The sequence below is a fragment of the Varroa jacobsoni genome, unplaced genomic scaffold, assembly GCF_002532875.2.
Source record: "Varroa jacobsoni isolate VJ856 unplaced genomic scaffold, vjacob_1.0 scaffold_295, whole genome shotgun sequence".
In the NCBI taxonomy this organism is placed as follows: Eukaryota; Metazoa; Arthropoda; class Arachnida; order Mesostigmata; family Varroidae; genus Varroa; species Varroa jacobsoni.
The window spans coordinates 107,249-122,237 of record NW_019213197.1 but is presented as its reverse complement, the minus strand read 5'-3'; the positions used below and the strand labels follow the sequence as shown (position 1 = coordinate 122,237).

At 39.5% G+C, this 14,989-nt stretch overlaps 1 protein-coding gene across 1 annotated transcript in view; it reads right to left on the bottom strand.

Annotated features, from left to right (window-relative positions):
• Positions 1 to 3,240: 3,240 nt before the first annotated feature.
• Positions 3,241 to 14,989, bottom strand: part of LOC111259114 (uncharacterized) — a 28,068-nt gene continuing 16,319 nt past the window's right edge. The window contains exons 14-23 of the mRNA XM_022830848.2: positions 14,002 to 14,189; positions 13,265 to 13,513; positions 12,217 to 12,496; positions 11,370 to 11,617; positions 10,518 to 10,657; positions 9,908 to 10,220; positions 9,394 to 9,621; positions 7,619 to 7,832; positions 7,233 to 7,447; positions 3,241 to 6,030 (exon numbers count right to left, since the gene is read on the bottom strand). Of these exons, the coding sequence (XP_022686583.1) occupies positions 5,872 to 6,030; positions 7,233 to 7,447; positions 7,619 to 7,832; positions 9,394 to 9,621; positions 9,908 to 10,220; positions 10,518 to 10,657; positions 11,370 to 11,617; positions 12,217 to 12,496; positions 13,265 to 13,513; positions 14,002 to 14,189 (2,234 nt within the window). The 3' untranslated portion in view covers positions 3,241 to 5,871. The remainder of the gene's footprint in view (positions 6,031 to 7,232; positions 7,448 to 7,618; positions 7,833 to 9,393; positions 9,622 to 9,907; positions 10,221 to 10,517; positions 10,658 to 11,369; positions 11,618 to 12,216; positions 12,497 to 13,264; positions 13,514 to 14,001; positions 14,190 to 14,989) is intronic.

The window sequence follows — 14,989 nt, the reverse complement described above, 5'->3', positions numbered from 1 at the left end:
GCCTTAGACTAAAGAAGACCGCTGGCCCAAACGCCTAGGTCGTTATTCTATTTTGTATATATACTTTTTGGCAGCAAGAGAACAACATATAAAGGCAGATAAAGCTCCTCCTTATTCAAAGCATCTCACAAATTGTCACGGATTTTGCTATAAGTATTATGAACGACGGCTCTTCTTCTAAGCCGTGGAAAAAAAGAGGAAGAGATTCGGGTACCCCAAGGGGGTATATCGACTGGTCTGCCTGTTGGGAGCCTTTGCAAAAGGATCTGAACTTATTACCAAAGCCAGACTGTGCGACAGGGGAGACTGCTCCCGAACAGTTAATACAGTTTCTTAAAACGCTGACCGCATTTATCGGCAAGGTGTATAATAATAATAGAAATTTGAAGTGAATACTCTCCAGATAAAGATGTTCTTCATTGTATCATTCGTCTAATATCACTTTACATAAACAACTCAATGGTGATCCATCTAAGATCTTAGTTTCCTATGACCATGAAGGGTAAGTTAAGGGTACTCTACTGTGGAATTTGGCGTACGACGGCAACGTACGGTTACCTGACTTTCCTCTTGGACTGGACGTAATAGCTTACGCTGATGACCTTGCGGTGACGATTACAGTACGGAATTTAGAAAATCGAGCGAAACAGGTTGACGGAGGTAATTGATTGGATAAGAGGCTGAAATTTAGCGAACTCCGAGGTGATACTTCTGATAGAAAACAAGAATGCGCCGCCATAAAGTAGACAAAATGAAAGGAGAGCCGGTACAGATAAAAAGAACAATGGTCAAATGTCTGGGGTTACACCTGAACCTAAACATGAGAAGCGCAACCTATATTAGAAGTGCGGTAGCAAAAAGAGGATTTAGCAGGGTCTTGCCTAACGTCCGCGGATCAGGAAAAAGGTTGCTTGTATTAATGGCCGGATCAATTAGTTTGTATGGGGCCGCCATTCTGACATTTTTTCCAACTATCGAAGCATTATATAAGAAACACACAGTGCCCTTAGGCTTTTAACGAACGTTAGAAGTATAGAATTGGTAGCACTCAGGCGGTGTTGGCACCGGCAGAAACCATCCTTTGGAACCTAAAAGACAAAAGAAAAGGCAAAAGATATGGATTGATCCAAACGATGCCGGAGACGCTTTGGTTAAGGAGTAAAGGAAAAAGTGGCCAAGCATTTTCTTCAACGGCCAGGAGCGACACTACAAATGTCAATCTGGAGATCCAGGTGTGGCTTAACAGTATCAAGAGTGAAGACATTGTCTTTCTTGTGACTTTTTCAAAGTTGACTGGATAAGAGCAGTCCCCATACTATCTATATAGAATCGGAAAATCCTCTTCGGATTGGTGTGTTCTATGCACGACAGGAAGGTTCCCTGGCAGAGTACCTGGCCGTTGACCATATCAGAGCGAGGTGTATAACGAAAGATACCACAGCAGCAGACAAAAAGCGGTCGTTAGAAGCCGCACCAAGTAATGTCTGTATCACATCTATTCATTATGAACGTTGGAATAACAAGACTTTTGAGAACTAAGAACCATGCTTATAGGTTGGATTTTCAGAATGGAAAAAGGAGCAACAACCTTTTTCGGCCAGGAATTAGCCTGCCTGGCGAAGTGGAGAAGCCACTACCGTCACCCCGGCCTAATGACCCGGTGGCGTATCCGGTCATCCCCTACGACTACCTCCTAGTACTAATAAGCACGATCCGGGCTGGTTTTCAGCGAAATTTACAAAGGAATCGAGAGTTCTACTGCTTAGTGGTGTCGAAGTGGTGGGAAGACCCATTATTGAAGCTCAGACCCACTTCGGCCTCCCTGAGATAGGCCTCGCCCTATTAATGTTCAGCTGTTTGTACTAATTGTACTATTCAATCCCTTTAGAAAAAAAAGGATGTAAAACGAGCTACGCAAAATGGTGGCAGAACTTTAAATCAGCCGACGAAGGGTTCAGCTCTACCGACGCTCCTTTCTCATCAAGGGAGCATTAACTGCTCGGAATGAAATACATTGTACTAGCGACAGCTTTTCCAAAAAAAAAAGAAGAGAAATATTTTGATTTAGAGCGGAAAAACGAAAACTATCTGCTAAAATTATTTGGTTCTTACTAGCCAGTCTGTAATACCTGAACATGATTATAATACCGATAATATTTATTTATACAAATATTGCCAATCCAACGTTCAATTTTGAATCAGGTGACACTTGAGATAAACTAGCTCAGCCGAAACTGAACCGGATTATATGATATATATACTCAGTACTGGTCGTCCATTAGCCTCGAACTATTTATCCGCTACGGAAATCTAGACGTTGAACAAGTTATTTAGGTTCTCTACTAACCGAACTGCTTAAAGTGCGCAAATTATAAATTGTGGACATACTCAGATTTGAACAGTTGCAGCTCTATTTATTGCCTTTCCTCATGGGAGAGGGGCATTTTAGTTAGTTCTGTCTGTCTGTCTGCCTGGTTATCTATTCTCGTGTTGGTTCATTTCGCCACTCGTCATCCCCATCCTGGACACTCAGTCACTAATCTCGCATTGCTTCGACACCCGCAGCCGCTACGACGACTATCAGTTATTTCCATTGCCCCTCTCCTTTTATCGCTGTATTTGAATGTTGGTAATATGTAGCATTTGTTATTTTGTCGATATTCTAATTCCGAGTATTCTTTTTTTAGCAGTATTTCCGCCGCCGCCGCCACTACTTATTTCCATCGGCTCGATATGCGAATTCACCCGTTATTTTGACTCGAGTCCATCATAATGCTGTTACTTTTTTGTACCCTACAACAGCGGTTTTCGCTAAGCAACAATTAAATTCATCATTACTGACCTGTAACATACGATCATATGCGGCACAGAAACCGAAGCGTTTTATTCGGGCTTCTCTTATTATATATTGTCATTGGCCTTATTCACAATAGTTTTAGTACGTTTCGATAGCTTTTATTGTTTCTAAGTAGCCTCAACTTAAATAATAGAACACTCTTTCTTACGCTTACTTTCTAGTATTATACTGTATACGTACATACGTGTACCTGCATGTAAGCTTATTCAACTAATTCACGTCAAACGGTGTAAGATTATTTAGCCGTACATATTTAGATGTATTGAGTGTGTGCGCATGCGCGTGCGTACGCGCGTGCGCGGGTGTGCGCGTTTGTGTGTGTGTGTGTGTCTTTGTGAGTATCGTCGTCAATAGCCTATCTAACAACAACAACTCAACCTCAATCGAATCAACAAAAATATAACAGACGTTGGTCTTATATTTTTATCATTACTCAATGACAATATTAGTATTATTAATATATCCGTTGTGTTGTATTAGTCTTAGTTATATCCGTGATATTTATATATTATTATAATGGGGAAACTTTCATCGCTAACGCTCTTTCTGTCGTTTTGTTTCCCTTGTGTATTATCATATTCATATGCTATCGTGTCATTACTATCATTTATTGTTATTACTTATATATTCATTTGTATCACTCTCAGTAAATTTTCCCTTGCTTTTTTCCTCCCTCTCTTTCTTCGGCTTATATTCGTATCTCGAATTTGACTGTAATTTATATTTCATCATAAGGTTTACATTTCGTCCATATAATATTACATTGTAGGTATGTTTGCCACCATTGATATTATTACCATTACTGTAACTTATTTTCTATCTAATTCTATCTGCGCTTGATCTGCTCGTTCAGTACAATAGAACTCCTGCTGCTCTGTCCGTCTCCGTTTCGTAATCACATATCTAAACTGTTAACAATATTATTGTTATTATGATTATTATTATTATTGGCTGGCGTCCATTGTAACTTCTACTTAGGTAAATCTCTACGTTAACAAAAATTGCCAGCTTTCTTGAAAGCTACTTGCCCAAAGTGCCGCTTGCTACGACCCACCGCATTGCGCTGCACTGCGCTTATTATATTATCTCGTGGCTGTTGCGTATCTTCTGCGTTTTGTTTTCCTCTCTATCACCTAATGATCGACCGAGCGATCGATTGATTGATGACTACGAACAACCAACTAAGCCATTTTCTTTCCCACCTTCTCCGCTCCAGATTGCTTCGTTACTTTCTCTAGGCTGTGAGGGCTCATTTGTATCACTTTTTTTTGCAACAAATCTAGCCGACAGGTAGCGGCGCGAGCGCCTAATCTAATCATTGTTTGTTTGTCCTTTTTTGCGCAAACAAAGTTTGAGTGAAGACGAAGCACCTAAGGTGGAAACGACAGCCATAATTTAAAGACACCCCAGCGCATTGCTTTTTCAGCCAAAATCTCTGGCATGCCCGACGACCTATTCTCAATCTGTTCTCAACAGAACCGCAATGATGAAAATTCCGCAAGATTATACTAATTCTGCGAGATAATGAAAAGCAATTCTTATTGTTGCAAGGCTTGTCTTTACCAAAACACGTTATTTATCCCTGCAAAATCATCGTATTCGTTTTCTTTCGCTCGTGCATTTTGGGTTCACTTTCTGATCGACTATAGTTATTCCTCAAACATTATTATTGTTATTTATGTTTTTACATGTAAAATTGAGGGGTGGCCGTTTGTAATATGATTAGATCAAATTGTTGTCTTAAGAATAAAATAATCAATGTGTTCACCGTTATAAGGTTGCTGCCTACCGCCTAATAGAGCTCATATAGGGCCGACTTAGCTCCATAACAGTGGGCCGTGTTTCGTTATGATACTCCGAAAACGCTCTCTAGAGGGGCACATCTAGTTATAATAAATAACAGAACTTCTGAAAGGGTTTCGCTGTTGAACGAAAGGGATCTCTACAGTTCTTATTCCCAATGCCCATGGACCTCTCGTCTTATTGATACAAACTTATTACTGATTAGGGGCCCAGCTGCCTCCTTGATTTCATGAGGATATGTTCCCATAACGTGCCCTTTTACGAAAGTGGTTGCTACCTACTCTTCTATGGTTTCGTGAGACGATTCGTAGCTAATAATGTAGTAGATCGCATTCTCTTTAGACACAATCAGAGTTCAGAAATTAGTTGCATCGGAGTTGGGCATGCAGTAGCATAAAAGCGCATTGACGCCTTTCTGATAACCTTTTTCAATTCCGACGTCACGATCAATAAACGGTCGAAATAACTAGTCGTTTCGTGTTTTCTAATGACTTTGTTGGGTTGAACATAATCACTTCCTGTTTTATTTCTCGATGCATAGATCGAGTGTGCATGGCTTCTGTAAGTACATTCCGACAAAGAAATATATGAACTACTTTTTGCGAGACAAATTTATGTTGATCTTCTCTCCCTTTCCTGTTGCTGACAAGTGCGACGTGTAATGTGTTGTTTTGTACGAAAAACAATTTGTTTCGCAGTATTATTAATTGAACTTGCCACAGCAGCTCTTGGTAAGTTGTTCAATGATGCGGGCAACGTGGCATTTGAATCATCTACGGGAAAAACTGACGCGCGGTACTTTCCAACCCAGGTAGTTGTCGACGTTACAAACAAAAGCAAATTTATAGAGATACACATCAATCGCATGCCGTGCTACATCTTAGCTCCCGAGGGCGAGTCCTTCCACCCACGCTAATGTCATGTATGCACCGCGACACTGCGAGCGTGTGCGTGTGTGTGTGTGCGTTGAATCCGTTGAGTTTCGGTCCTTCACGTCGGACTACAAAAAAATTGAAGTTTTTTGTCTTAGGCTGGCTCGATGGCTCGAACGAAGTACCAAACTTTATTTATTCTGAAGCGCATCTCTGGTTCGTTTGATGATGAGGAACATTGTATGTTTAATATTGAGATGATGTAATAAACGTCAGCTTGGATGATGACTGCTCGTTGTGCCACGTTGTTCAGTTTAACGGAGAATGATATTTTTCAGCTTAATCGGAATCATCAGAATCGGACGCCGCATTACCAACCTGCCGCACTGGAGGTGGTGGAGTGGGCGGTACTTGAGGTTCCCGCGCCTCTACTCGTGTTATACCTCCTAAAGGAGTCGACTCTAAAGGAACGGTGCCTACCTGAACATCCATCTCCACCTAAAATGCGAGAAACACAAATATTACCAGGATAATGTCACCAAGAAGACACACTAAACGTTGCAGGCAAACCATCCGACTTGTGTTGACTGTATGTTTTTAGTTATTCTTTCACCACTCTTCAATTATCCCATCACATCGGACTTCCTCAAAAAAATATATATATTTTTCGTTGTGCACACAGTCTCAACCCTTATTTTGTCTGCCGGTTGCAACTGTCCCCGTTGCCTCAATCTAGAATATCCCCGTTCTAAAGTAACTCGATTTCCTTGGGTAAAATTAATTTTGACTTGTAGCGTTCCATTCGATTCGAACCATTACGCCGATAAACGACATAAAAATGCCACAATAACTTTCACGGAACAGTAAAAATTCACTTTTCTACTACTAGCATGCTATAACGCATTTAATAGGTACTTCAACTTTTATTCAAAAACAAAAAATTGGTAAAAGTTAAAAGCTCTCTAACATCTTTACTTAACCGCTGACGAGCATTACGTCCAACGGTAGTCAGTGTAAGGCTTTCACCATAATTGTATAATGCAAAATAAGTAATTCCGGATTTCTTTTCTGGAAAACCACACTCTGTGATACACGTTAGTCACAAACAGACTCACCATGGTAGAGTGATTTTCATAACATTAATTCAAAACATCTGGACATTTAGGACTTCTTTAAATTTCTCATTCTAAGAATATTTTCCAAGTCTAGGAAACGTACTCTCAAAATAATAGCAAAATTTACAGCAAAATTTACACTATTCGCTGTTTTATAAGTAAATAATGGTAAAAAATGTTTGTCACTATAACAGTTCATAATAATTAAAGAAAGAAAAAAAAAATTTCTAGTTAGTGTCATTGTTTTCTAGTAGAAGTACTCATGGAGTAGTTCTTCTACGAGTAGTGAACACTCATATGCAAGATCTTTAGGATCAAATATTGATGGTCCTGCTTATTAGAGGAGTCACTACCGAATTTTTAGTAACCTATCTCAGTCGCCACATCACGTTTAATCAGGAAAATCCAATGGAGAATCATATTTGATTATCTCGCTTTTCTTCTCAACTGCATTGCTTACATTTCGTTTCATACAACGGATATAATTTACTTGTCCGTCTATCACCAGATAAATGTGGGCCGACTTTTAATTAAAACAACTAAATCACAGACATTATAAATAAGAGCTTGTTAACGTCTACTAACCGTATACTCGTGTTTTGCGACATATCTGCAGTATTTCTCCACAGGCAGCTCCGCGTCGGTAGGGCACGTTATCGAACGGATCGTCGTATGTGAAACGGTCGAGGCAGGCATGGTGAATTCAACCCGCAATTGATCATTAAACTCCGTTGGGATTTGATCGAAAGATGTCAGTTCTAGGTCCACTGTCATCATTTGCTGTGTATACGCCCCTTGTCCTGCTCCAGAATATTGAAACGATATTTCTAGTTGCCATAGGTATAGTAGTGTGCTTATAGTTACATATTAGCACTTTAATTTAGTTGCGTTCACTGCAGAATTTTTAATTATTTTAACCTGCAAAATTGTGTTTTTCGTGGTGAAACGGCCAAGAATATCACCTTACTCACCTTCTTTGGGCAATCGAGGAACTCTCCATACAATGCATTTATAGGCCGGCTCGTATTTTGCCTGTCCGGCGGTTACTTCGATGAGCTGTTTTTCTATATTACCACCTGCCGCAGCTCCCATTATTCTCTCCAGGCCTTTAATTTTTCCATGCCGTCGATTTGAGCTTTTCAAGGCGCCGTAGCGAAAATGTTTTTCCACGCGGAACAGATATACCTAAAAAGTGAATTAAAATTTAATTGGATTGAACAAACATAAATGGCGGGTGTATCGCCCTTGTACGCCGTTATGATCTAATTAGCGCAGGTACTTATAGGAGATAACGATAAATCCACTTACTATAGGTATTAAGGAGACAAGCATCCGTTCAGACGAAAGCTAATTATTTCTAAAACGAAATAGCGCGTCAGTTCCGAAATTTGTTCGGGGATCAGCTGATATTCGATTTTCGCGCGCTCCGAGAAGCTCCCATGAATATCAAGAACAAACTTTGTGTCCGTTATTGCCTATTTTCGCGCAGCTTTTCGAGGAAGACCTTCATGAGGTAAACCGGAAGATCCTCTATAGAACTTAATATTTAGGTACCAATAATTAAAAGGTTCAAAAATTCATTAAAGTGGCTTGAGAAGCCATCTTTAAGATAGCTATTTCAGAGATAAGAATATCAGTTGCCAATAGGATCGTCTGAATTAGCTCGAGTAGTGGCCTTTTTGAGATCTTTCAGGTCGTTTTGTATTTTTGCAAATTTTCGGCCGTTTGAGCAAGGAGAAGTGTCTTTGCACTTTTGTTCTTTATTCTTGTTCAAATGAAGCGGCGCTCATTTGTCAATTTCTTTTCATCTTGCGAATTCCATCGCCATGGATAAATATTGTATTTTACCGTACGCCAACTCCAAGTACTAAAATCTGTCAACTTTTAGAGAGTCACCTTTCACCCCAAAATTCTCGTTTGGAATTTTCTTCGTCAACGGCTCACAGCATTTCTTATAGTAGTAGATATCTTATCAAATACAGGGCAAGCTGTTCCTGGCACTGTAATTTTAAAATGAAAAATTCATACTCGTACAGCATTCAAATTTTCGAATTTTATAGAACTCATTGAAACTTACTGCTGTTGTTCTCTTAGTAAACACATTGAAGTGAATAATTTCGAATTCAAAAAAGTGGAAGTACATCTCAAACACGAAAAAATTCTCACAAAATATAGGCTCGCTATAAAACAGCATTATTTTATTATTTAAAATCAACTTTTCTTGCACCTCATATGTATACATAGGGAAAAAACGTGTTATATATAAATTACTCTATATAAGAGTATCACCAAAATCAACTTAAGATGGCAAGAACAAAAGCGAAAAAAACTTATTGTCTCGTAAGCTTAGGGGCCCATGGAAAAATGTCATACATATATATTTAGATTTCACAATACATCCATGTACGAGGGCATGGCCTTCAAATGAACATTTAGCACACATTCTTACACAACATAGGTTTAGGGAAAATATTTGTCGCACCGGCATATTTGTACGAGACATATGCCTATACAAAGGTTGTATGTACGTTATAAAATCAATATCACCCCTTAATGTGCCACAACCTCTGTTATACGTCGGGTATCTGTTAAGGCCTAAATTTGATTAAGTATAATTTTTTTTTAAGTCATCTACTCGAATAACATATTTGAATAATTACTTTTAAATATTAGATTGTTTATCAGGTTGTTCTGTAGGAACCCTGTTCTGGGCTCTTGTTTGTTCTTTGCTTTTATAAGCACATACCCAACATTCAGGGATAGGAAAGAACATAGCGATGTCTTCGCACGGAATTTGACCGTGCTTCCGGGATGAATAGCCAGGCACAAGGACCTCAGCCTTGAGTTGCACTTTGGGAGGGCTAACCCTTAGCACCGCGGTGAGCTGAATGGGCAGTTCTCGCTGGCGTGGCGGGCGCACTCGGAAACGCATTAACTCGAAGAACGTGGCATCCGGCGGACGCACTTTGATCACCTAATCACCAACAGAATCGACAACACGTGAAACAACATCGGCCAGAAGAGTGACTCCAAGACTTTGCTCACACCGCAGCCAACGTTTAGGAGGATGAATCAAAAAAAAATTAGAAGTGGAAGGGCGCATTGTATAAAAAAAAAAAAAAAAAAACTAGTTTTCAGCTTATAGTTTGTTATTCATTTAAAGTCTTACTTTTACAGGAAAATATTCGACAAAAGACAAATTCGAATTGGCAACAAAAGGCCATAGGTTATTAAATTAATAAGGTGCCATTTAAAAGTACCTTATTTTCTATAAACTCTTGTCTCTCAACACACGCATGAAATTCGCAGTCTTCAACCCGAATCCACTCTTCCGTTACAATCGGCATAATGTCATGCCGTCCAACGATTTCCTTCCCTTGACGAGTCAATTCATTGATCCCGACTTCTACATCAGGCATTCCATTGACAAACGCTAGAAAAAAAATTCGAACGCGCGCTTTTTGGGAGCACACGTGGCCAACTTTGTCAATATCAACCACGTACTCATCCACGACCATGGCTTGAATCTCCTCACACTTGTACGTGAGAGCACGATCCCGGTGGATTTGCAATCTGAAATGATAACCTTTCTCATTCAATAACTAATCAATAATAATTAGAGCAAGATCAAATGTAAACATTTTAACGTATCAAAGTCTGAGTTTATGTCGACTATATGTTTTACTGGTTATCTTTCATTATTTAATCTTTATTCAGTCCTGAGCATATACGATATGACTAAGAGGGGCAGCGATTCCAGGTGTTAATGTTGTTATCGCATGTTGATCCACACAATTATCTACCTTCGAGATGGAACTGCGTGAACGAAAGGTGGAAGCGATTATTAGATACAAACAGATCGCCACTAACCGAAAGAGGACATCTTCGATGACTTGCACAAATGTTCTTATGCTATCGATATCTGAAGTTCCTAACTTGAGAAGCTGAGTAAGTTGAGGGACGTGTTGAAGTGGGAGACCTAGTTTAGCTACCGATCCCATTGAGTTTACCTGTAATTGGTACGCAGAAAGGCCACTTGAATTTGAATTTGTGTACAGTGTTGCAGAATATTAGGCGGCGCTAGCATCAAGCGATCCTGGTAGGAATTCAAGATGCTTTTTTCAAAAAAATTTTTTACCTTGCTTTTTTACCAGTTTGCTTATTAGCTTACTTATGGCTTTGCTAAAGGTTCGAAAAATAAGCTTGTTCAAAAAGCGTTGTCAACAAAGTTTTATCTTATTATATTGCCTTTACTCTTTTCTGAAATACCCTATACTGAATCTAACATTCGATCCTATGGATAACAACTTCGACGAAAGCGTATAAATATAATACTCACACAATCGATTTGTTGAACGAATTTAAAAGTAAATCACCCTTGTTAAACTAATCGAGGAAGACTAATACTGTGTTCCCTGTTGAACGCTGCTGCTCGATACGAGTGCATCTATTAAACAGAACCTACAAATCTGAGACAACTCGGGATAAGCACTATCCAGATAAAAAGGAAAATCGTCGGATAGAAGTATTTGAACTTCATAGATTCGAGAGAATCAACGGCATTTTATTACGTGTATATACGCTATATTATTAGTTTACCATAGATCGACTCCTATGATCGAATACGTTAAAAGGTTGCAAAGATCAGCATCACGCTTTTTAAGGGTTACAAAGGCCAGACCATTAATCCAACACATTTCTAGAATATTATCACAGTCGTACCTGTCCCGACATGACTTTGGCAATTTGTCCTTTGCGGACGCCAACGGTCTCCTTGTAAAAGGTGTACTGCAGTTTGATGGTGAAGATCTTTTTGAACTGGTCAAATTGCTGGTGCGCCATCTCCGACAGCGAGTAGCAACCTTGAAGAGGGACTTCCTGTATAGGATCCGAATCATCTCTTTTGTTCATCACCCAAAGAATAGTTGTGTCTGCAAACTTCACGTGCACTGGCTTCCAGTATCGATTTCCTATTAAAATAATATTGAAATTAGTTTTAGCGGCAGATCATTCTCAAATACATTGTGTAAACATTTGACCACCTGTGCAACGCATAACCAAATTTATGTTATCGAACCGGACTACGATTAATCATAACAGACACGCGGCAGGCACGTAAAAGTAGGCAGGTTTCTGCCTATAAAAAGTGAAGTAGGAAAAATCATTTGCTTATTTAGGAAAATCAATCGTATAATGCTAGTGAAAACTATTAACGAGATGCCTCACAATGCGCGGCTGCTTTTTTGATTTCTATGTGAATTACGGCATTGATATTGAAGAGACGCATACTATATTCAAGGGATTACACAATAGGAGAGAATATAAGGCGATAACTTATTCGCAAACGGTAACGGTTTTGCCGTCTATCGACACGGAACTTTCTCAGTGAAAGCACTTTTTCTTTCAATTAATATTGTTGTATTATTGCAATTATAACTGACTGCGTATAGTATTATATTATATATATATATATATATAGATAAGATATTTACGATGACAATGTCTACACGACAATGTGGAATTAATAATATCTAGATGTTTAACTCATACATGTCACAGGTGAACTTACCTGTGAACTTCTTCTTATTAGGCCACCGAAGGTAGAAATCCCAGCCTTGGCTGACGTCAACTTTAGGCTTCCACTCGGAAAGGGGCTGCGAAATATCCTCGTCATATAGAGGAGTTGATGGAGACAGGGGTCCTGTCTGCTTCGCTGCGGAGTCCCCAAGCGCTGGCGGAGGTCCAACGTCCTCCTTGCCATCTTTTCCGTCCTGTCCTTCTGATAACAAGGCGTCTTCGAACGCATTGAACAATTCCTCATCTGCCGTTTTCGCAGCCTTCATTGAGCCCTAAATCATCAGCCAGACGCTACATGTAGTAATTACGACATTTACTAAGTACAGTAAATTTTCGCCATGTTTGAACATTGAACAACTACTACAAATTCAAAATTAATAATATTCCAGAGCCAGAGTGAACAAATTTAACAGGAATTAGTCAGCTTCACAGGGTTACGGGGTGATAAATTAAACATTCAAACTTTAAGCTGGCATCAAGTTGTGGGCTTTTGTGAAGGCGATTTAAAAAGTGTCTCGCGCCACAAAGCTTCAGTGGCCTTCATCGACAATTAGCTATCCCCTCTGTATTTAGTACATCGTAAGTGTTCTATACTTCCATTTATCACAGGCATGCAAAACGGCTTATACGGTAACTGTATACACCAATTCAAGTTACTTTTGTAGGCGGTTAAAAAGAATGACTTACACGAGGTGCGTGAAAGAAATGTGGTGAACAAAATTGATAGATATAACTATGATAAGTCACTTTGTAATTTCCCTTGAAGGACTTCTATTGCGGAGTCAAGTAAACATCAATTTTATGTAACTATACGAGACATTTGTTGGCTTTTGAGAATATAATTATCGTCGCAGTTTTGACTAAAAAGTGACAAGAGTATGAACAGGTCATATTCGTCGTTAATTGTGTTCGTAATGTGATAGTATCTTAGTGTACAGATATAGTGGAGGTTCCTTGTATTTTAGTGGGACTCTTGTATAGCAATGTTACGCTCCCGTTTATCAGGGATCATCAAAACAGCTTATGTGGAAATTAATTACCTTGTCAAATGGATTGAAACGATCCGGTTGCACCTGGTATCCGGCTTGGCGTGAGGGACTTTTTGGGGGTGGTAGAAGTTTGATAGGCGTTGCCAGTTTCGGTAGAGGGACACCGGCCCCACCCAAATCAGCAATTGGACGCAGTTTGGGTTTGATCGTCACCCTCATGTGTTCTTCCTCTTCGTCGGAATCAAATGAGTCCTTTGGCTCAGCAAGATTTGCCTTTTTGACTGGGGTATTGTCCGGAACCTGAATGATAATCGGCAAATTATCCCATAGCATGTATGCGACATAAGAAACTAAAAACTGAAAGATTCACTTCAATTTATTTAGAAACTATAGGACTTATCTTGAGAACAAACTGATAGTACAATGTTCCACAATAAAATGATATCATCTCCAGTGAAGTTGATGAATAGAGCAACCGACATAGAGGGGATAGCATGTATCGAAAAATGTAATGGAGGACAAAAAATGTGCAATGTCGTAGCTTTAGGTAAAGCACGCATTAAAGATTAAACAAGTACGGCTGATTTATTGCACGCAACATTTTTGTACAACAAGATCAAACAAGAACAATTTACTTTTTACTTTTTACGCCCGTCATTGATTTATACGATGCATATAATATATCAGTTGATATCGCTGTTTATATCTAACTAAGAAATATTTATACGTTATGTGTGTAATGTAGAACTGGAGATGAATCAGTATCCACAATTGTCTATTTGACTGACCTGCGTCGTCGGTATCAGGCCTTCGGAAAGATAATCCGTCGAGTCGTTCTGAAAACTTTCTCCCCCAAAGCCTCCGCTGATATCGACCGGGTTACGTCCACCTAAGCCTTCGAACGGATCCAGCTCGGCTACCCCACCATCAGCTGTTGAATTAAACTTCGAGGCGAATGCACCCAACGTGCTTTGATCTATATCAAAAAAGGGAAGGTGAGCTGAGTTGTTATGGGTTCTTACCTTTCCTTTGGAGGAAATAAACAATATACAGATACTTTTTTCTTTCATAATACGTTATGAGAGGCTCAATGATAGTTGTTTTCGTAGGCATTTGTATAGTAGGTAAAAACTTGAATCCTGTTAGCTATTTTCAACGGTACCGTGTGATGAGGGCAAAACGACTGAAACAATTTGCCTCCCAGGGTCCTGTCGTAGGACACTGAACAACCCAATCACCGTCTATAATTATATTCCTACTTCTGGCACACTATGTTAATAATTAATTCAACAGCATTGTGCAATTCCTCCAGCCTTTTGAGGTTCATATGCTCCGGTTGGATTATCCAACGATCAGCGAGATGTGCTGCTGCGCTAAGGTGCTACATTATCAATGAGAAGATCAGGGCATAAAATTTTTCGCTGGTTTCAGCTGGTTTTAGCGGGATTAGGTGTTCGAAAACACTTGGTGTCCTCTTTGGCTTTCTTTTACAGGTACATTTACTTGTCTTGCAACGTGGCTATATTATACGGACCGCTCAATTGCGTGGAATCTCATTTTCGAAGAAGTTAGCATTAGCTGTGTGTATATTTATCACAGTTCAGCCGACGATATCGACGTAACTCTTCTTACAGGTATTGGCTGTCTATTTTCCAGGGACGAGCAAAGGTATATTTTACTGTAGTACACCCTCTAGCCTCTGACGTAAGTGAATCTCTGATTTGAAAAACCTTCCCTTGTTATCTAGCCTGAAAAGTCTTTCTTCTTGATATTATA